A 23,709-nucleotide genomic window follows, 5' to 3' on the forward strand; every position below is an offset into this window, starting at 1 on the left:
CACACTAAACCCTCACAGTCTTCCTCTGAGTCCGCACATTCACAACGTAATGCCGCTTTGACTGCTGGGAAGAAGTCCGCTGCGTAACCCGCACCAGTGTGGGCTCGGCAGAAGTGCGCATCGAGGGCGCATATCGACCTCAAAGGTCGAAAATGACAAATGGGACACCCTATGGTCTCGCAGACTTAACGGACAGGTGCATGCATCGGCCATTGTAAGTCCACAAGACCGAAAGTGCACATGAAGTGTGCCATTTGGGACAGGGCCTAACAAACCTGAAAGAAACCTGACTGTAGAAGAAGACAAGTTGCTCTATAGCACCCCTTGTGGCTAAACTGAAAATCACAGGACAGCAGTACAAAGTTGATTCTGTGCTAATTTGATCAAATATTGGATGTTTTTTTTTTTTTAAATGTTGTTGATTTAAGTAGCAAATGAGAATCGATAAAATGAATGCTTACATTTACATTTATTCATTTGGCAGACGCTTTTATTCAAAGCAACTTACATTGCATTCAAGGTACACATTTTACATTTTGTCAATTCTTGTTTACCCTGGGAATCGAACCCATGACCTTGGCGTTGCTGGCGCCATGCTCTACTGTTTGAGCTATAGGAAAGCCTGTATTTTGAGACAATTTTTGCTTATATTTTGAGACAATGGTCTTAAAGATTTTCCGTTTTATTCAAACTAATTAAAGCAACAGTTTGTCAATAATGGAAGAATATGTAAAAGTATGGTATTTGGGGTAAAAGCTGGATGACTTTTCCAGTGGTTGACAGGACATGGTTAGATTCAGATGGAAAATATAATATATTAATTTGGGTGCCCACCTTATATAATACTCATATTTATAATGAAACCATCGTATTTAAAAATATTATATTAACATATAATAAAATATAATTTATTGTTACTACTGTAAATCTACACCGATCAGGCATATCATTGTATTGGTCCCCCTTTTGCTGCCAAAACAGCCCAGACTCATTGAGGCATGGACTCCACTAGACCCCTGAAGGTGTGCTGTGATATCTGGCACCAAGATTTTAGCAGAATCTTTAAGTCCTGTAAGTTGCGAGGTGGGGCCTCCATGGATTTGGATGTTCAGCTCATCCCACAGATGCTTGATTGGATTGAGATCTGGGGAATTTGGAGGCCAAGTCAACACCTCAAACTCTCTGTGCTCCTCAAACCATTCCTGAACCGTTTTTGCTTAGTGTCAGGTGCATTATCTGCTGAAAGAGGCCACAGCCACCAGGGAATACGGTTGCCATGAAAGGGTATACATGGTCTGCAACAATGCTTAGGTAGGTGGTACGTGCCATAACATCCACATGGATGGACCCAAGGTTTCCCAGCAGAACATTGCCCAAAGACTGCCTCTGATGGCTTGCCTTCTTCCCATAGTGCATCCTGGTGCCATGTGTTCCCTAGGTAAGCGACGCATCCATCCACGTGATGTAAAAAGACGTGATTCATCAGACCAGGCCACCTTCTTCCATTGCTCCGTGGTCCAGTTCTGATGCTCACGTGCCCAGAGAGGTCAGCATGACTGGTCTGTGGCTATGCTGCCCCATAGGCAACAAACTGCGATGCACTGTGTATTCTGACACCTTTCTATAAGAACCAGCATTAACTTCTTGAGCAATTTGGGCTACAGTAGCTCGCCTGTTTGATCGGACCACACGGACCCGCCTTCGCTCCCCACATGCATAAATTAGCCTTGGCCGCCCATGACCCTGTCGCCGGTTCACCACTGTTCCTTCCTTGGACCACTTTTGATAGATACTGACCACTGCAGACCGGGAACACCCCACAAGAGCTGCAGTTTTGGAGATGCTCTGACCCAGTCGTCTAGCCATCACAATTTGGCCCTTGTCAAACTCGCTCAAATCCTTACGCTTGTCCATTTTTCCTGCTTCTAGCACATCAACAAAATGTTGACTTGCTGCCTAATATATCCCACACACTAACAGGTGCCGTGATGAAGAGATAATCAGTGTTATTCACTTCAACTGTCAGATGTTATGCCTGATCGGTGTATATCAAATTATTATGGGATCTTCTTCAATGCTTTGAGAATCTATACTTTAAAAAGAAAAAAATAATTCTGTATTTAAAAAAAAAAAAAGCTTACGGTGTGTCTTTATCCCCGTTGTACCCTATTAGTAGACTGTCTGCTTAATATCTAACTGGCTACAAATAACTTTGCAAGTACAAGTCAACTTATTCTAACCCTAACCTCTACTAATAATCTAATGAGAGTTAGTTGACATGTTGTTGCAAAGTTATCTATAGTTTGTAAAATGTCTAAAGTGGACCACTGAAATATAATTTTTCAGTTACACTTTATTTAAATGTTTTTGAATTAGCGCCCGTTGTGGCTAAGCTGAAAATGCAGAGCTTACTTTTGTTGGATAATGAACTACGTTCTGTCACATTTCCAAACTTGTAAAGCCGAGCTTGTACTGCTAACAGATCTAATGTAAGATTTTTGGGCATTAATGTTTGGTCACATTAGCAAAATGTCAGGAAAATGTAATTTGTTTATGAAGCATTGCTCAAACAGAATTAACTTTCAAACCAATCAGCTTTCTGTTGGTCAACTTTGCATGGGAAAATTTTTCCTAAATGCATGGATTCCTAAGGAAATTACAGGATTTCACCTGTAAAAATCGCACCTTAACCTTGTTTGCCATCACTAAGAAAGTAACTTTTAAACCAAGCAGATGAGCAAATCAGAGCGACCAAATTGAACTTGTTGTGAAATCTGCATTGATGAATCTTTCCTAATTCCATGAATTTCTATTGAAATGCCCATGAAAATGTCCTGAACATTGGTAAACGTGACAACACCTTAATATTTGGGGCTTAATTTTAAGTTTTACATTTCTTAAATAAACCAAATGTTGGTAATGAGGTGCTTTATAGGCATGTGACGGTATAACATTTCCATATAACGATAATTGCTGAAGCTTTTATCACAAAGTGCAGAATTTTCCAAAACACATGCTGAGGTGAATTTGGAGCTTCTTCCCTGCCATCATTTTCAATAGGTTGGCACAATGGATTACAGACCATTTAGTTGATTGGCAGGTATTTTGTCTCCAAGGGAAACTATCCAAGGGATAATCTATTGTAATGAGCTTCAGGCACGTCACATGCCAGGAACATTGTAAGTGGGAAAACTCGATCAATGTCAATGTGCTTAAAATCCCTCTTTGCTAATTACTATGTTGAATCGCTCCACAAGCTAATTCTGTGTTGCATGCACAACTGGATTCGATACCATGTCAAGTCACAAGGTATGTTGCCTTCAAAAATGTCACTGCTCAGCAGTAGAACAGTGTAGCACACCGTTGGTGTCAAAAATACAGGTCACTTAAAGTGTAATGTTGCTAGCGGTTGTTCACACACAATCACAAAATGGAAGAATATTAGTGCATCTATCATTATGAGGACATTCTATAGGCGTAATGGTTTTTATACTGTATAAACTGTATAGTCTCTCCCCTTACACCAACCCTACTCCTAAACCTTCCAATAACACAACTTTCTGCATTTTTGAGGTTTCTGCAAAACCTCATTCTGTTTGATTTATAAGCTTGTTTCCTCATGGGGGACCTCAATTTAGGTCCCCACGGTGACACGAGACCCCATGAGTTTAGGTTTAAGTCCCCACCGGGATAGAAAAAACATGAACACACACACACGCAGTTTAGTGGTAACCATAAAAAAAAAACATTTGACCGAAGAATGCAGTGATCCTGCAACCAGAATCAAGTATTCCAGAGTGCCATCAGTTTTAAAAATATATAAATACATAGAGAAACCATCCACAGAAAGCAGTTAGGTCAGCAAGTTCAACTCCATCTCTAACTGTTATATCTTGAGAAAATCGGGTTGTCAAGCTCTTGGGGATGAATTTTTTAATAAGCATTGCTTTCAATCTTCAGTTTTTGCACAAATTGTCCTTTAACATAACACTTGACATCAATATCTGACAGCAAATCTTTGCAACACATGCCACAGACGTTAGACATGCAGAGAAGATGCTGTGTTTTTAATCCTGGCTTCTCTCGGCAGCACTAATGAGCACTGGACAGAAATACATCCCGGTGCATGAAAGAACAGAGGGTACAGCCTACAGTCTGCAGACCACCACTGAAGTCTTCAACATTATGAGACCCACATTGGCCCGGACCGACAGAGGCTGCACGCTCTATTTATGGCCCATTATCAGTAGCACTATTCCTCTGGGTCGTGTTTGATCATCTCCATATATCTGATAATGAGCATCTCTTAGATGAGTGCTTGTTTTTGATGCAAATAACTAAAAGACTAACAAGGACTGTATACTGATGGAGCTGCCAATGAGGAGATGATATTGATGATCCTCAACTGTTCACTTCATCATGTTGCCACAACAACGAGAGAGGTATGTAAAGATAGATAATAATAATAACAGTATATATACAGTATATATACTAATGTATGTATATGTAATGTATATATATGTATCTGCACTAATTGAGGGATGATTCATATTAAGTTGTAATATAATCTAATGAACAGAACTGAAAATATGACTGAAAACAACTAAATACTGCATTACCTAACACTGAAGTTTCATACATAACATTACATAATTACATACATGCATTATGTTGATCACAATTAGGGTGATGATATAAAAAAAGATGACTTAAAATGCCACACAGAGACTCAAATCAATGAATTGCCTTTTGAATCTGTATAATAATAATAATAATAATAATAATATTAAAATAAACTGATTTATTAGAGAGAACTGGACTTTCAAAACTACTTGTTTTCAATATAATATAATATGGTAACACTTTATAATAAGGTTTCATTGAACTTCTACAGCATTTATTAATCTTTGTTAATGTTAATTTCAACATTTACTAATACATTATTAAAATCAAAAGTTGTATTTGTCATCATTTCGATAAAACACTGTGAAGTAATAGGAACAAACAATGTACAGTTGTTGTTTTATTAACTAACGTTAATAAATATTAACAAATACAATAACAAATGTATTGCTTATGGCTAGTTCATGTTAGTTAATACATTAACTAATGTTAACAAATTAGACCTTATTGTAAAGTCTTGCCTATAATTTAATTAATATAATTAACACTATAATATATATTTTTCAGTCTAATACAAAATGTTATATAATAAATATATAATATATTAATAATATTAATGTCAATGCACAAACAATGTAACTTTACAAACAATGATGTAGTGTTTCTCAGCTTGTTACTGGAAAAGCTAAACTACTTTCAACTACTGGAAAATGTTGAAAAATGAAAAAAGTTATTTATGTTTCATTAGTTTATGTTTCAATAGTTCAAATGGTAATTTTTTGACTGTAAATACATTAGTTGCAAACTATTTCTATTTCAAATAAAAGTTGTTCTTTTCAAATTTGAATTCATCAAAGAATCCTGAAAGAAAAAAAAAACACAAAAAATATCAAGCAGCACAGCTGTTTTCAACATTGATAATAATCATAAATGTTTCTTGAGCAGCAAATCATCATTTTAGAATGATTTCTGAAGGATCATGTGAAGGATAATGATATATCACAGGAATATATTGCATCTTAAAATATAATATAATAGAACATTTTAAATTGTAATATCAAAATATTACTGTTTTTATTGTATTTATGATCAAAAAAGTGCAGCAATGGTGAGCGCAAGATACTTCTTTCAAAAACTCGCTGACTTACCGACCCCAAACTTTTGAACAACACTGTACACAACCAAAACTTAACAAATGCAGGTAAGCAGTGATGCAATAGGGAAATTAGAAACATTTTTGATGTAAAGATGTATGATATGTGGACTTGACCTTTATCACATGACAGGATGCAGATGATCTCAACATGGCAGCCACCGACTCTTCTTTTTCGAGTCTTCACCTCATGATTGTAAATGATTTGGAATATATTTATAAAACCGCATTTAATTAGCACTTTATCATAGACTCACCCGCTCTGCAGATTGTGCAGTCCCAAAGAAGATGGGTATGAAGGCCAGCCAGATGATGCAGGTGGTGTACATGGTAAATCCAATGGGCTTGGCCTCATTGAAGGTCTCCGGCACTCCCCTGGTCTTGATTGCGTAAACAGTGCACGTTACCATCAAAAGGATGCTATAGCCCAGCGAGCAGATGAGTGACAGGTCCGAGATGTCACACTTGAGCACGCCACGGGCGTTTTCAGGGTCCTGCGTGCGCTGCTCGCCGTAATCCACAACGGTGTGCGGCGGGTCCGCCACAAACCACACAAACACCCCCATTAACTGAACCGAGATGAGGCTGAAGGTGATGACTAGCTGGGAAGCGGGGCTGATGAACCGGGGCGCCGCGACCGAGCACTTGCCCTGCTCAAAGATCCGATGGATGCGGTTGGTCTTGGTGAGCAAGGCGGCGTAGCTGAAACACATGCCGAGACCCAGGAAGATCCTGCGGAAGGAGCAGACGGCCACTCCGGGCGCAGCTATCATGGGGAAAGTGATGACGTAGCAAAGGAAAATCCCTGTTAGGAGCACGTAACTCATTTCCCTGCCAGAGGCGCGTACGATTGGCGTGTCGTTGTAACGCACGAAGGTCACCACGACAAAGGTGGTGGCGAGGATTCCCAGGATGGCAATGAAGACGGGCACCACGGCCCACGGTGAGTGCCACTCCAGCTTAATGATGGGGATCGGCTGGCAGCTGGTGCGGTTTTGATCAGGCCGCTGCTCGTACGGGCAAAGCTGGCACGTGAACTCGCTGGCCTGGTAATGGTAGCCCTCGCAGCGCTCGCAGTGCCAGCAGCAGGGAACCCCCTTCACAACCTTCTTCCGCTCGCCCGTCTGACAGGGCAGGCTGCACACAGATGCGGGCACAACTGCATCCCCGCTCGCCCACTGCATAACATTCATCTGAAGAGAAACATCACAATTATTCTTGTAATCTCGTAAACAATAACCCTTTTACAAAGTGTTAATTTTGTTTTTAGGGTCAAGTAGAATAGGATTTAAGCTTAAGGGCAAGATTTACTAAACATGGCAAATTAGGACCCTATCATACACCTAGTTTCAGTTTTCTTTAGCTAGTTTCAGCCCGACACAGTTATTGTTGTTTAAACAGCAAATACACTCGCACCCATCTGTTCACCCATTGGAAAAACAAGGTGTGTTCAGGTGCATTGTTGGCGTGTTGCTATTTTGAGGCAACTGAAAACGACTGCGCCGTTGACCAACAAAAATTAGTCTAAAGTCAATAGCGCTGTATTTTTTATGTTATTTAAAGGGTGTGTTAGTAATATGCACAAATAGGCGAGTACACAACGCGCGTAGACTCTCCTTATTAGACACACAGGGACGCAGAAGTGCGCAAAAACATTTTTAAATATTAAAAATAAAAGGATTCCTCTCTGGGGAAGCGTTCAGTCTTTCCGCTCCAAATTCCGCCATGTAAATAGCGAATCCGTCATGGTGCAAGCACAACTGGCTTTTAAAGGGAATGGGAGATGAGACTCTGATTGGTTTATTGCATGTTATGCCCAAAACACACCCATGACTCATTAAGAGACTAGGGACAGCCCTTTTAGACTATGCGCCTGGCACGCCAACCGTTTTTTCCTTTTTTGAACTAGCAAAAATGGATTCGGACACACCCTAAGTGCACCCGGACCATGCGCTTAGATTGTTAAAATAGGAGCCATGGTGTGAGCACAATCACATAAAAGCGCTGATGGGAGTAAAAAGTTCTACGTGATCTAACTTTGGCGTGATCTACTGACAATGTGCAAATTAAAGAACACAGACAGCAGGATCATTTCCATAATAATGACTAATGCAATCCACCAAGAGCAGCGCAAATTAGCATCTGGTTTAAGAAATGCTTTTTTGGGTGGTAAATAATGGCGCAAAAAAACAATAAATCAATAAGCTTAAAACTTAGTAAATCACTTTACGATTCATTTAAAAACTCTCCTCCCATAAATTTTGCATCTGAAAGAGAAACTCCTACAAATGCATATGCAATAAGGTCAACCGCAAAAAAATTACCCTGTCCATGACTTTTCAGCGCAAATTTTTCACTGCATGTCTTTAGTAAATCCTGACAGTAGTTTTTAATGGCAAAAGATGGTTTGAGCTGGTGTAAACTGTTAGTAAATCTGGCCCTAAATGTAAAAAAAACAAAAACAAACAAACAAACAGAACATTTAGGACCTGGTTTCACAGATTAAGCCAGGATTATGCCTTAGTTCAATTAGGACATTTAAGTAGGTTTTATAAATGTGCCCTAGAAAAAAAACATCTTGAGACTCATCTTCAACCTCAGGGGTGGGCAAATCTATAGCCCTTAAGCTCCAATGTCCTGCAGAGTTTAGCTTCATCTTTAATTAAGCATATTACGTGATTTATGACACAACATTTAATTTTCAATTAATCCTGAAGACTTTGATTTAATCACAGCACGAACAACATATGACTTCATATTCGAAGATTTTCACAAGTAATATTAGCATCTGTATTGCTTTTTTTTTTTACTTAAGGAAAGTAAGATTAATATATAACTACTTTCCGCAGAATGTTCAGCACCATGGGCAGATATATTGGTTATAGGTCTGGCTGACAAAACGAGCATATGAGTCACATACTCAAAACAGACTCAACTATGATTTTTATAACAGTATAAAAAAATCTCTCATGCCTCCTACAAGAGACTAAAGAGTATGTATCTTGTGGTGTACGTTTGCTGTTTAAGGGTTAAGAACTTGCATGGGAAATAAAAATAAACAAATAAAAAATATTAATTTACAAAGGAATATATTATTAAAGTAACATTAATTAAGACTAAATTTGTCAACAATAGTTATAAAGGAACAGGCCATTATAACTATTGTTGACAAATTTAGTCTAATTTTGAAAAAATAATATAAAAAAAATCAGAACATCAGTTAACTCCTACAGTTAATTTTAAACTATAAAATTAAAAAAAAATGTATATCATATAATATATGATGTTTAAGGTCGGTAAGATTAAATGTTTTTGACATTTCTCACCAAGACTGCATTTCTTACAGTATTCAAAAATACTGTAAAAACAGAAATATTCTGAATAATTGTGAATATTTCTAAAATATTTATTTAAATTAAATGTATTTTTGTGATGGCAAAGCTGAATTTTCAGCAGCTTTTACTCCAGGCTTCAGTGTCACATGCATGATTCTTCATTGTGCAGATTCATATTTTTGTGAAAACCCAACCCGTTCTCACTCCCAAGGCATCAAAAATCTGAAGCATGGTCAAGTGGTCAAGACGCTAAAGGCATCCCTAGGCGTCATTTTTCGACGTGCAGGGTGCTTTATTGATTTCAATGAGAAACCTTCGGCGTCATACACAGAAGAGTTGGGCATGGGAACGTTATCGTCGCGATTAAATTATATATTGGGTTATGATTGTGCCATTATGACATGTTCTCAATTGAATCAGCCAGCATAATTGTATTTACACTATTTAGACACGTTTGAACATGTAACCCAACCCCATCCCATCCCTAAACCTACACATTTGTGTATTATATGATATAAAATACAAGATATAACAGGCAGATGTTGCGTTCACGGAGCGGCTGTATCATCATTAAGATCAACTCTGTTCTTGACATGAAGATATCGAATGACTTCAGAAGACTTGGAATGCAACATGAGTTAATACTTTTATACTGTTTTTGGTCAGTTTTTGCAATAAATACATGTAATTGTACTTTTATTTGCCTGTTACGTGTTTTATTTTGTTTAGAAGTGGGTAGGTTAAGGGCTGGAGTGGGGTTAGTTGCTCCAAAATATAAAAGTAGCCTATAAATATTCATAAAATCATGTCTGCTTTTACAAATGCAAAGAATTAACCCTCTGAGGTTCTTCATTTATGGGTCACACTCAGGACCTTCGGGTCAAAAATGACCCGGAGGGCGGGATTAAGATAAAAAAGATTTGAGTAAAATCAATGAAATATATTTTTGTTCAATAATATTTTTTCTTTTCTTTTTTGGTGTTTTGAGATAATTTTATGATTTATAATTAATATTTATGCAATAATTTTATTAAAGCTGTATTTCATTTTAGAGTCAAGTCTAGGCCTCATGAAACCAATTTTTTTAATGAGATCGGTGCCATCCGGTGGACACATTGAGCATTTTTATCACGCAATAGCACATTTTTACCACTATAGTGGATCTTGCGTTTTATAAAAAAAATAAAATAAATCGTAGCTTCATCGGAATGGTGACATCGGAACCGAAACTTGGTGACTTTATTGGTATCTGGTATATGATATATTTGTATATGAACACCCAAAAAATTGGGGACAGGATTTGAAAAGTCTAATTGGTCGTAAAAAAAAATAGTCACACTCAGGACCTTCGGGTCAAAAATGACCCCCATAGGAAATGAATGGGAAATTCGTTTTTTTGTGCATACAATCTACAAATCAGCCAGGATGCAGAAAAAAAGGACTCAACAGTGAAGGGGTGAATCTCTAAAATATCAAGAGTGCAAAACAGACAAAAAATAAACTCTCACACACACACACACACTTATACACACAAAAACACACGCACACAAAAATGTACGCGTGCCATTCCAAAAGCTAATTGTGTTTTTGTGTGTGTGAGGTTTATTTGTCTGTTTCGCACTCTTGATGTTTTAGAGATTCACCCCTTCACTGTTGAGTCCTTTTTATCTGCATCCTGGCTGATTTGTAGATTGTAGGCACAAAAAAACGAATTTCCCATTCATTTCCTATGGGGGTCATTTTTGACCCGAAGGTCCTGAGTGTGACTATTTTTTTTACGACCACTTAGACTTTTCCAATTTTTTGGGTGTTCATATAACAAGTACCAATAAAGTCACCAAGTTTCGGACCATTCCGATGGAGCTACGATTTTTTAAATTTTTAATTTTAAAAAATTCGGGTCAGAAATGACCGAAGAGCCCCAGAGGGTTAAACACGTCTTGATCTGACGCATTGGGCAAACAACTGAAATCTATGGAGTACCCTTCACATCGATATAGTGACGCCTAGGGGTGCCTTTAGCTTTAATGTGACGCGAAAGGCACTTGACCATGCTTCAGATTTTGATGCCTTGGGAGTGAGAATGGGTTGGAAAACCATGATATACGTATATATATTTACGGATTCTTGGATGAATAGAAAGTTCAGAGTACAGAAATCTTTTGTCTTTACTGTCACTCGTGATCAATTTAATACATCCTTGCTGAATAAAAGTATTAATTTCTTTCTTTAAAAAAATAATACCAACCACATACACAGTTAACTTTACATCTATGCAGCAAAAATTACTTCTGAATTACGGGTGTTAATTTAACACAACTAATTGCACAGTGTAATTGCCATAATCATAATGACAGTCATCTGCACCGTAATCATCATTATCAAAGTAAATAACTATTTTATCGGCGGGCTCTAACATTTAAGCACACTTAAACAGGAATGTAGAGGAACTCCTTACATTTAAATGCAGCTGATCCGTCCAGTGGCCAATGATTCTGTACTCAGCCGACTTGTTTGTTGCCTGATACTGATAGATGTCATAGCGTCCAGGGGCATCTCCATTTTCATTAAACACAACAAGGGTCTTGGCACTTCCTGTCCAAAGAGATGAAACAACATTATGATTGTCATAACACTTCTCGATCGTGTGCAATGCTGAATCAGACGCCGTCAGCTACATAATCTCCCGTGGCCAAGATGAATCAGTAAACACATTAGACTACTTGAGACATAAAAACATCAGGGTTTCTGCATAAACAAAGTATGCATAATGCTCCAGTTCCATTCAACCAACAAGGCGAATAAATTACAAATCAACGATAAAAATTAAATCAGGGTCATATTCTGAACAAAACAATTGACTAAACTGCTAACAAAGCATGAGAGGATCTTCAACATTTGTTGTCTGCTATTATACAAAATCATTCCATCATTATAAAGCCCTGGTGAGGTAGCTCGGGCCTACAGGAGTCGTCTCAGATGAGCAATTTCAGCAGAGCAGCTCATGAGGAGGGAGAGTTTGTATCAAATGAGCATCTCTCGAGATGGGGAATCATGCATTATTAAAACACCTGCATACAGTCAGCCGTGGAGCGGGTCTGGAGGATTCACCAGGAATTGCTGTTTGCTGCTATGACACACCTCGAGCAACAAAACAATCCGATTACTCAGAGTCTCACGCACTGCACACACATTATCTTTTAAGACACAGCATTGCTTCGTGCCAGGTAGCGATACCAAAAGAGCCAATTAATTGACAAGGTTAGAGCTTACTAATAAAGAGAAATGACTGAGAAAAGAAAGTTCTCCCTAAATACTGTAGGTGACCGTTCTGGGGAAATAGTGATGGCCAATTTTCACAATCTAGTATTGGATGACAAAAACTGTACATTTATATTGAAAACTGAATAAACACATTTGGCAATGTGTATGGGTTTGTGCTTTTCAACACAGAAACCTGCATCCTGTTCACAAAACACAACTAAACTAAGCAAAAAATGAAGCACTGTAACAAAACAAAGTGACATTTACAATAAAAAACTGGCAGCTGTGGTTGCCAGAAATGTACTGTAAAAATACGGTAGCAACATTTTAGGTTTTACACGTTTAATTTAAATTTACAGCAAAAAACATTTCATTAACTGATATAATGTTAATATACCAACCTATATTAATATCTGTTTTGTACCTTTGTAATACACTGACAAACACCAAAAAAAAAAAAGGTGGTGATGAGAAAGTCACATGATGAATCAAAAATAATCACAAGCTGAATTCTAATAAAAAAAAGTGCTCAGTGTCATTTACACAAATACAAAACCCATTATGGTAACAGACATGACACAAAAGTAATGTAAGGTTTGATCTATTAGAGTTATTCAATAAACCAATTAACAGGTTTTTATTGTCGTATTTTTACAATCTTTTACTGTTAAAATCACAACCATTTTTTAGTGTACAACACAATAAAACAACAAAACTATCACCACAACACAAAAAACACCACAACGAAAACACAAAAACCTGCATCCTGTTTAGAAAGCAAAACAAACAAAACACAAAACACCACGACGAAACAAAATCAAAACACAACACAATAAAACAACAAAACAATCACCACAACACAAAAAATACCACAACAAAACAACGCAAAACACAGCATAAAACATCACAACACAAAATAAACACTAAAGGCAAAATGCAACACAAGAAACACACACAAAACGTCTTACAGGCGACCGCATCAAGTATAAATGCCTTGCCCGTTTGGGGAGGATCATGTGCAGTCAGCGGAGGCTCGCGGTGTGGCTCTCTAAACCTCCTGACCACTGAATTGATGGCAGTACTGAAGAGGCCAGAGGGCAACATTGAGGCATCAAGGAGAAACGTTTTCTATAAGTCCTTTATCCCCGATAAGTTCAGCGTTAGCAGCCATCAATCAGCTGATGGTACGAAGAGGGGGAGGTTAGATCTGTGGAGTTCCAGGACTGCCTCACCCTGATCCACCCTGAGCCCACCAGCCACAAAGTGGTCTGACATGGCTTGGATGGCAAGACGGGAGCTTTCAGTGAAGATGCCGCACCAAGGGACAGGTAGCTCACAAGTGCCTCTTCTACCTGGGGCATCTTCCCATTTCCGTGCTCAGGTAGCCTTTGCACGTGCGAGTAATTGGATGGTAAACCAGTGACTACGCAAGTGGTTTCTCCCACGATTTCGACAACGCATCGTGGAGATCAGGGAGAAATCATTCATCTAGCCTTCCCTGAACGACCTCCTGCTTCTCCATAGACCAGTCTACACAGAGTCTAGCTGTGGCACGGGTCATACCATCTAACAACTCCTCAAACGTGGGGCTACTGGTAGATCCGCCTCAACTCCCTCCACATTGACCTCCTCAGAATTAGATCTGGCCAACATCATGCACTCAACTGGAACGGAAGAGTCCGCAGAGCGGGCTTTTGGATCCAAATTGAGAGCCTCAGAGCTAAAGGATGACACCAGAGAAAGGGAAGAATTCGTCTCAAATGCCTCCACCTGTGATCCCCACTACCTGAGTCTTCACGCTGCCTCGACAGATGCAGGACCTGAATCACAAGGCACAGTCGCCTGGCTCCTATCCCTTGTAAAAAGAGAACCGTGCATGCTCCACTCCACACATAGATTGTGTGCATTGTCACCCATAATAAAGCGAGGGCACGGCGATGCACATTTCCTAAATGTATGTTTGCTTGCTTCAATCTTATTTTCATTGGTAGACAGACAATAAGACTTGCAACACACAGAGCGCATCTTGATGACGTCTAGCGCAGGTGCATCTTTATAGTCATGCCGGCACGCATGTCTGCCTCAGCCAATGATTGCTGTGTTTTTACCTAGCTGCAACCTCCCCCAGTTTCTCTTTAAGCCAATACGAAAGTGACTTAAACTGCAATTCATCGACTCCAGAAGGGAGCAGAATCTCATTGAGCCCCATGTTAAAATGCCCAACTTTACAGCAGAATAAAAGCTGTTTACAGCCTGGTACAAATTGTGGTTGTGGTCTATACGGCTAAGGGGGGTGATTTTTTTTTATAACTCATTCGTTTACATTATATAAAGCATTAAAGTTCTGCATAATTAAGGGCGTGGGCACTTTGAGTGACAGGTGGATAGCCATTTATCTGCTGTCTGTTAGTCATCGCGTCACTTCAGCTCCGCCCATGTCCCGCCATTTTGCCCATTTTCTGTTATCCTGGAGTGACGCGCGATGACGTGCTGCCAAGATGGCGACGGCTAGCTTGTCCCTACTTTACGCTTCAAAACTGCTCATCAGAATCCTATTGGTGACGTCACGGACACTACGTCCATATTTTTTTACAGTCTATGGTTTTTACACATGCTTTAGACACCAGCGAGTCCCCATTTCAATTGCATCAGCAACTGACGCAGCAAGTTCAAGTTCCCTTTAAAAACAAAATGCATCAACACAACACAAAACAACAAAAGGAAAAAAAATATATAATAAAATGAAATAGAACAAATCAAGGAATATTGTATGAATGTAACATTATGAGTTACTCAAAAAAAATGTAACAATAAAAAATATTGATATATATATATATATATATTAATAATGAGCCACAGACAGAAGGCGGCTCACACACGGTTCCTCACATAAATTGTCTGTGCAAAGCTTCTGTTTTTGCTGTAAAAAGATTCAGAACAGATTGGGTATAAGCCTCTTCATCTTGATGCATGAACTGACCATTCTCCAATCAACGACTTGATTGTGGCCTTTTGCTAGCGCAATCCAAACGCCTCATACAAAGACTGTGACAATACGGAAGGAATGATTAGAGGGTGGATGAGATGTTTTGATTAAGCCAAGTCTTGGTTTAATCACAGGTTAGACCTTATTTTCAAGACTTGCAATTAGACAGAGGTAATTCAAAGTGGTCTGTGGAAAGCCCAACACGGAGAGGAAACGTGCCTAAAACGAACGAGCCGTCCTACTGTAATTTATGCATGGCGTGTAGGCACAAGTTTCGACTTGATCTCGGCATTACTTTTCACAGTATATGCATTGCAGATATCATCCGCAGTGGAGTGAATCACTCTTGTGCACTGCCTGAAGATGTATCTCATTATAACACACTATGGCTAATATTGGACATCAACAATGAATCAGCTCAAGTGTGCTGAATTTAAAGAGAACAAATGTGAACAAAACGAGTTTATGAGTGTGCGTCAGCTCCAAAAACTCCTGGAGACTCAGTCTCGATTATAAGGACCAAATACACAGTCCTCAAATGTTAGAAAAGGGATGCTTTGTGAGTAAAAGGGACATCTGAACCACTACATCTTAGTTCATTTGCTGTGAGGGAAACACCTTCATCAGTCTCACAGACCTGTAGGGGGATTCATACGACTAGCTATTCCAAGTTCAGTGGAAGGAAACCGAATCATGGGCATTTAATTGATGAAGTGAGCTGAGAGGGAAAGCAAAGAAGATACACTATATTATGCAAAAAGTTTTGGGACGTCTGCCTTAACATGCACATGAAATTTAATGACATCCCATTCTTAATCTGTAGGGTTTAATATGGAGTTGGCCCACCCATTGCAGCTAAAACAGCTTCAACTCTTATGGGAAGACTTTCCACAAGGTTTAGGAGTGTGTTTATGGGAGTTTTTGACCATTCTTCTAGAAGCGCATCAGAAGGCCTGGCTCTCTGCTCAAATTCATCCCAAAGGTACGGTGGCCCAGTAGTGCACAACACAACGGAATTTAAAAAGCATACATAAGTTCACAACACAACGAAATAAATCCACAACACAACGGAATGAAACCACAACACAGCGAAATCAAGACACAACACAACGAAGTCAAGCCGCAACACAAAGAAAAATCCACAACACAACGAAATCAAGCCACAACACAACGAAAAATCCACAACACAACGAAAAGTCCACAACACAACGAAATAGCCACAACACAACGGAAATGCTCCCAACCACTAGGGGACTCTCGGAGTGCGCTAAAGTTAGTTTTCCTTGCATTGTTCTATATAGATTCGCCAATCTTACAAATATTTAAACACTACGATCAGTTTTAAGTGTGCAGTTCTTTATATCGACATGAAATATCAATTAAAAATCACTTACGTGCATAATAGCTGCATATTTATACTCGAGAACGCTTTGACCCGCTGCCTCTGCGCTAAGGGAGCGTCTGCCAAATCCACCAAGTTGAAATAATTTGTATGAATTAAATTAACTTTTTTTTTTATATAATTTTTAAATTCCAATGTTGTGTTGTGCATTATTAAGTCAATTTTACCAATACAATCAAGCTGTGGAATTTTAACATGTCTGTTTTTAAATGTTAAAAAGTAATTTTAATTCATACAAATTATACATTTCAACCAATTGGTGGAATTGGCAGACGTTCCCTTAGCGCCGTGGTATCGGGTCAAAGCATTCTCGAGCATAAATATGCAGCTATAATGCATGTAGGTGATGTGATTTAAAATTAATATTTCATATAGATAAACAATGGTTAGCCTACATACTGTTGAAACTAATTGTGGTATTGATTTCTTTGTAAGATTGCCAACTCTATAGAACAGTGGCAACTTTACAGCGCTCCGAGTGCCCCCGAGTGGTTGGGAGCATTTCCGTTGTGTTGTGGCTATTTCGTTGTGTTGTGGATTTTTCGTTGTGTTGTGGCTTGATTTCGTTGTGTTGTGGATTTTTCTTTGTGTTGTGGCTTGATTTCGTTGTGTTGTGGTTTCATTCCGTTGTGTTGTGGATTTATTTTGTTGTGTTGTGAACTTATGTATGCTTTTTAAATTTCGTTGTGTTGTGCACTACTTTTTTTGTTGTTGTTGTTGTTGTGCACTACTGGGCCACCGTACAAAGGTGTTCTATCGGGTTGAGGTCAGGACTCTGTGCAGGCCAGTTCCTACACACCAAACTCGCTCATCCATATCTTTATGAACCTTGCTTTGTGCACTGGTGCACAGTCATATTAGAACAGGAAGGGGCCATCCCCAAACTTCTTCCACAAAGTTGGAAGCATGAAATTGTCCAAAATGTATTGGTATGCTAAGGCTTGAATGCAGCTGCTTGGCCATGGAAACCCATTCCATGAAGCTATCTACGCACTGTTCTTGAGCTAATCTGAAGGCCACACGAAGTTTGGAGGTCTGTAGCTATTGACTCAGCAGAAAGTTGCCGACTTCTGTGCACTTTGTGGCTGAGTTGCTGTTGTTCCCACTTGTTTCCACTTTGTTATAATAACACTAACAGTTGACTGTGGAATATTTAGTAGTGAAGAAACTTCACAAATAGATTTATTGCACAGATGGCAACCTATCACGATACCACGCTTGAATTCACTGAGCTCCTGAGAGCGACCCATTCTTTAACAAATGTTTGTAGAAGCGTCTGCATGCCTAGGTGCTTGATTTTATACACCTGTGGCTAGGGATGGAACGATTACCGGTTTCACGATAAACCACGAGAAAATGTACTGATGGTAAGTAATATTGTTTAAAATGTAATTATCATTAAAACCGCGTTTGATTATCGTGATTTAGAAAACTGGCGGTAAATCCTGTCCAGCCAGAGTCAGTCAGGTGCAGGAATTTAGCCTTCTAAAAGGACCAAAACTGAGGTGTGGTTATATTTTAGCTTTTACAAAAGTTCTGAGGGAAGCTCAATCGAGGATGGTCACCCTGTCTGCAGAACATGCCAAAAGAAAGTCACTGCAATACGGGGAAACACTTCAAATCTGCCGAGTCATCACCCTGTTATAGCGAATGCAAGGCGAGTGGACTTTGACCTCAATACTAAAACTACGTCTGGGAAATAATAACGTGAAACTTGAGCCAAAGACAAACGAACAAGTTCAGACTATAGGGTGACATTTAAAGGGTTAGTTCGCCCAAAAATGAAAATTCTGTCATTAATTACTTACCCTCATGTCATTGGACACCCGTAAGACCTCCGTTCATCTTCAAAACACAAATGAAGATATTTTAGTTGAAATCCGATGGCTCAGAAAGGCCTCCATTGGCACAATGCACTTTACACTCTCAAGACCCATAAAAGGTATTAAAGACGTCGTTACAAAGTCCATCTCACTACAGTGGTTCTACAATAACTTTATGAAGCGACGAGAATAGTTTTTGTGCACAAAAAAACGTCTCGGTTACGTATGTAACCCTCGTTCCCTGAAGGAGGGAACGGAGACGTACGTCGGAACTGACCGACGAATTGGGATCTGTCTTCAGAGACCAGTCTACTTCGAGTGTATTAGAAACGAGCCAATTGTATTGGCATGCGGTCCATGCACCGCCCCGCACAGCAGGTATAAATACGGAAGTGGAGTACCGCATATTGCTTTTCCAACTGAGGAGCCGAATAAGTGACTCGGCCCTTCAGCGGAAGCACAGCACCTGGCGACGGGACGTACGTCTCCGTTCCCTCCTTCAGGGAACGAGGGTTACATACGTAACCGAGACGTTCCCTTTCAGTCGGTCACGTTCGACGTACGTCGGAACTGACCGACGAATTGGGATCCCTACCAACACGCCAGGGATGCTGGCCCTTCCAGCGCCCTGCCTGAGCTCACTGGACCACTCCTATGTTGGAGTGGGAGTCAGGGCTCCCGGCAGGGAAGGTCAGTCACTGCTGTTCCTGCAAGACCCACTCAGCGTGACTACTGGATAACGCTGGGAAGCGTGCCAGTCTCAGGGAGATGGAACGCTGCGGGGCCACGTCCTCCAAGGGAGGAGAGGTGGAATACTCATAAGGACTAACCTATCAGGGTAGTGCAACATATGGCAGTCTCTGGGGTGGATCCAACCTGGTCCCAGGGGGGAAAGAACACACCCAGAGATGACAGAGTGGGGCTCTGTCAAGGGAAAGACACGGGGCTAGCCGAGTAGGGTAGCAGGTACCGTGGAAATACACATATGGGGTCGCCGTGAGGGGACCAACACATATGGAACCCAGCCTACACACACGTTCCACAAGCATACGGGTGCAGGCCTGGCGTCAGACGGCCGCAACGTCTGACACCGAAGGGGTGACGGAGGAGCTCGACAGGGTTCACCATTTCTGGGGAACACAACTGGAAAAGATAAACGCACAAATCCGGCCATAGGCGGGAGTGGCGTAGCAAGCCGACACAGGAACGGGCACTTCACGTCTACCGGCCGTTGGAGGCGAGTACACGGGAAGAAACCGGCTCCACACGGAGGCTATAGAATCTAGCGAACGTGTTAGGTGTCGCCCAGCCCGCAGCTCTACAGATGTCTGTCAGCGAGGCGCCTTGAGCCAGCGCCCAGGAGGAGGCAACACTCCTTGTGGAGTGCGCTCGCAACCTGAACGGGCAAGGCACGTCTTGCGATTGGTACGCTAAGACGATAGCATCCACTATCCAGTGGGCTAACCTCTGCTTGGAGACAGCCTTTCCCTTCTGCTGGCCTCCATAACAGACGAAGAGCTGCTCTGAGGTCCTAAAGCTTTGTGTCCGGTCAACGTAAGCGCAAATAGCGCGGACATGACATATGGCCAGGGCTTGGTCTGCTTCCTCCGAGGGCAGCGCTTTCAGGTTCACCACCTGGCCCCGAAAGGGAGAGGTAGGAACCTTGGGCACGTATCCGAGTTACCGGGCCCGAATTCTAGGCACGATTCGTTGACCGAAAGTGCATGCAGGTCCCCCACCCTCTTGATTGAGGCCAATGCAGTCAGGAGTACCGTCTTCATAGACAGGATTTTTAACTCAATGGACTGCAAAGGCTCAAAAGGAGGGCCCTGAAGTGCTCTGAGCACCAGGGCTAAGTCCCAAGAGGGTAGCGAGAGAACGAGGAGGATTTAGTCTCCTTGCACCTCTGAGGAACATGACGATTAAGTCGTGCTTCCCTAAGGATTTACCTTCAACTACATCGTGATACGCCGCTATTGCTGTGACGTACACTTTCAGGGTGGAGGGAGACAGCCTTCGCTCCAACCCATCTTGTAGGAAAGAAAGCACAACATTAATCGAACACTTTCGGGGGTCTTCGCGAGAAGAACACCACTCAACGAACAGGTTCCACTTCAGAGCATAGAGGCGCCTCGTAGAGGGGGCTCTAGCAGAAGTGATGGTGTGTACCACTGCCTGTGGCAGGCCACCTAGAACCTCCGCGTCCCATCCAGGGACCAGACATGGAGACCACCCTGACGGTTGATGTACGCAACGGCCGCAGTGCTGTCCGTGCGGACCAGTACGTGTTTGTGCTGAAGCAGCTTCTTGAAGCGACTTAGCACAAGACGTACTGCCATTAACTCCAGGCAACTGATATGTCAATGCAGCTGGGGCCCGGTCCACAGACCCGAGACTGCCTGCCCGTTGTACGTGGCCCCCCAACCCGTGGCTGAGGCATCTGTGAATACCACAACATGCCTGGACACCTGTCTTAAGGGCACTCCGGCCCGTAAGAACGAGGGGTCGGACCAAGGGTTGAAGGTTTGGCAACAGTACGGGGTAACTGGGACCCGATACTGGCCGCTCTGCCACGCCCACCTCGGGACTCTGTCGTGTAGCCAGCGCTGAAGCGGTCTCATATGAAGCAACCCGAGCGGCATTACCGCGGCTGCAGATGCCCCAGGAGCCTCTGAAAGAATTTCAGTGGGACCGCCGTCCTGCTCTTGAATGTATTCAAGCAGTTCAACACTGACTGGACTCGTTCCTCTGTGAGGCGCGCAGTCCGATTGACCGAACCCAGCTCCATGCCGAGATTAGAGATCCTCTGCGTGGGACAGAGTTTGCTCTTCTCTCGGTTGACCCGAAGGCCCAACAGGCTGAGGTGACGGAGCACCAGGTCCCTGTGTTCACACAACTGCTCTCGAGACTGGGCAAGTATTAGCCAGTCGTCGAGATAGTTGAGGACGCGAACGCCACGTTCTCGGAGTGGAACAATGGCTGCCTCCGCGACTTTCTTGAAGTCGCGGGCTGATAGGGACAGCCCGAAGGGCAAGACTTTGTACTGATATGCCTTCCCCTCGAACGCAAAGCGTAGGAACGGTCTGTGTCGAGGGAGAATAGAGACATGAAAGCACGCGTCCTTCAGGTCGATCGCTGCAAACCAATCTTGGGGACGGATGCATTCGAAAATGCGTTTCTGCGTTAGCATTCTGAACGGAAGCTTGTGCAGGGCCCGATTCAGAACACGCAGGTCCAAGATTGGCCGTAACCCACTGCCTTTCTTGGGTACAATGAAGTAGGGGCTGTAGAACCCTGACTTCATATCGGCTGGAGGAACCGGCTCGACCGCGTCCTTCGCCAGTAGGACATCGATCTCTGACCGCAAGACATGGGCATCGCTGCTCCGCACGGAGGTGAAGAGGATGCCCCTGTACTTGGGAGGCCAGTACGCGAACCGAGTCGCGTAGCCGAGTCTGATAGTACGGATGAGCCAGCGAGACGGTCTGGGGGCTCTAGCCAGGCCCCCAGAAGCCGTGCAAGTGGGATCAACGGCACTATAGACGTACCTGGGGTGGGGCAGCGAGGTGGAACGTTCAGACCCAACCCGGACAGCCCGGAGGCGACCCGGAGTGGTGTCTGATCGTTCCAGGGTGGGGCAGTGTGTGGGAGAGAAGGCCCGGGGGCGTCCTCTAGCCTCACACCGCCCCCTGGCGAAGAAGAGAGGGAAAGTCAGGAGTGGCAAGGCCCGGGGGCGTCGCACACAGCTGGCTTGAGCCTCTCTGGGCCCAGGCACAAAGGAAACTGCTCTGAGAACGTGGGTACCGTACCGCTGGACTCCGGAGAGCCAGCGGCAGGACCGAAACTGAAAAATATATTCTCCCCCCGGTCCTCCTCTGGGGGAGGGAGGGGTGCGGACACCGACTCCCTGAGCAGTTCCCCTCTTGCTGGGCTGCCCGTTTTCCAGCGGACTTTGTGGGACCCTGGACGGGTTGGGCGCCTCCCTTGCGCCCGGCCACCTGCTGCCTGGGTGGAGGCTGCTGCTTGGCTTAGCAGGGGCGGAGGCGGACGCAGGGAGACAAGCAGATGGAGGTGCTGCGGACGACGACTTTTTTTTTTTTTTTTTACCTCCATCTGCTTCTGGGCCACCAAGAACCGCTGGGCACAGTTCTCGATGACGTCGCCGAAGAGGCCAGCCTGACAGACAGGGGCGTTGAGGAACCGAACTTTGTCGGGCTCACACATCTGCCAGGTTAGCCCCAGCTTTCTGGACCACTAGTCTGGACATCGCCTGACCCAGGGAGCGTGCAGAGACTTCCGTCACCCGGAGGGCGAGGTCCATCACAACACGCAGTTCCTGCATAACCCCTGGGTCGGGACTACCCTCGTGCATGCAGGACAGAGGGCAGTGAGAGAGGGAAAAAACTTAAACATTATGGCCCTTTTGGCGTTCCATATTTTGGCACCAAATAGTTCCACACTGATAAGTTTTTCCAATGCACATCCGGGCAGCCACCCCAGAAAGCATGGCTGTCAACTCTGAATCTGATTCAGCATGAGCACACTATTATAGTGGGAAACTAAGCATTATCATTTCCAGTGCATAACAGCCTTCTCTCCGATGCAGCAATTGACATCTGTCCTCCGCCATAGCCCCAAATGAAACGCTAGGTCCCCCCTTTTTTCAAAAAAGGACCAGCAATCCCATCCGTAAGCTACCAGCAGGCATGTGGGGACAATGAGCGTGGCCGTCCGACTTGACGGCACACGGCGCGCTGAACACTCAAGCCTCCAAGAAAGAGGCACGGTGAACAACACGCCGACGTGGTCATGTTCTCATAAGGGAACATGAACCACCCACGAACAAAGTCTCAGCATGCTTGTGATGCGATAGAGGAGTGGGGGCCCACGGGGAATGTACCCGGCGGGGAAGCCCCACTATAATCCTCAGGCCACCAAGACTTATTAGCCAAAGTAGACCTTTTCCGGTGCACCAGAAAAGGAACTAGATCGGGGAATAAGCAATGGGACGCAACCCCGTTTGAGGTATCACAGTCTCGACCGCGCACCAGAGGACCGAGTGACGTGCTGGGTTGCCGTGGCAACCCCCGCTGTCAGCCGGCGCCAGACGGCACACGGCGCGC

At 42.8% G+C, this 23,709-nt stretch overlaps 1 protein-coding gene across 1 annotated transcript in view; it reads right to left on the reverse strand.

Moving 5' to 3' along the window:
- grm8b (glutamate receptor, metabotropic 8b) overlaps window positions 1–23,709 on the reverse strand; it is a 268,211-nt gene that overhangs the window by 25,589 nt on the left and 218,913 nt on the right. Inside the window, exons 7-8 of the mRNA XM_079808786.1 lie at window positions 11,570–11,706; window positions 6,034–6,969 (exon numbers count right to left, since the gene is read on the reverse strand). Of these exons, the coding sequence (XP_079664912.1) occupies window positions 6,034–6,969; window positions 11,570–11,706 (1,073 nt within the window). The remainder of the gene's footprint in view (window positions 1–6,033; window positions 6,970–11,569; window positions 11,707–23,709) is intronic.

Source organism: Gobio gobio (assembly GCF_949357685.1).
Source record: "Gobio gobio genome assembly, chromosome: 25".
Classification (NCBI taxonomy): Eukaryota; Metazoa; Chordata; class Actinopteri; order Cypriniformes; family Gobionidae; genus Gobio; species Gobio gobio.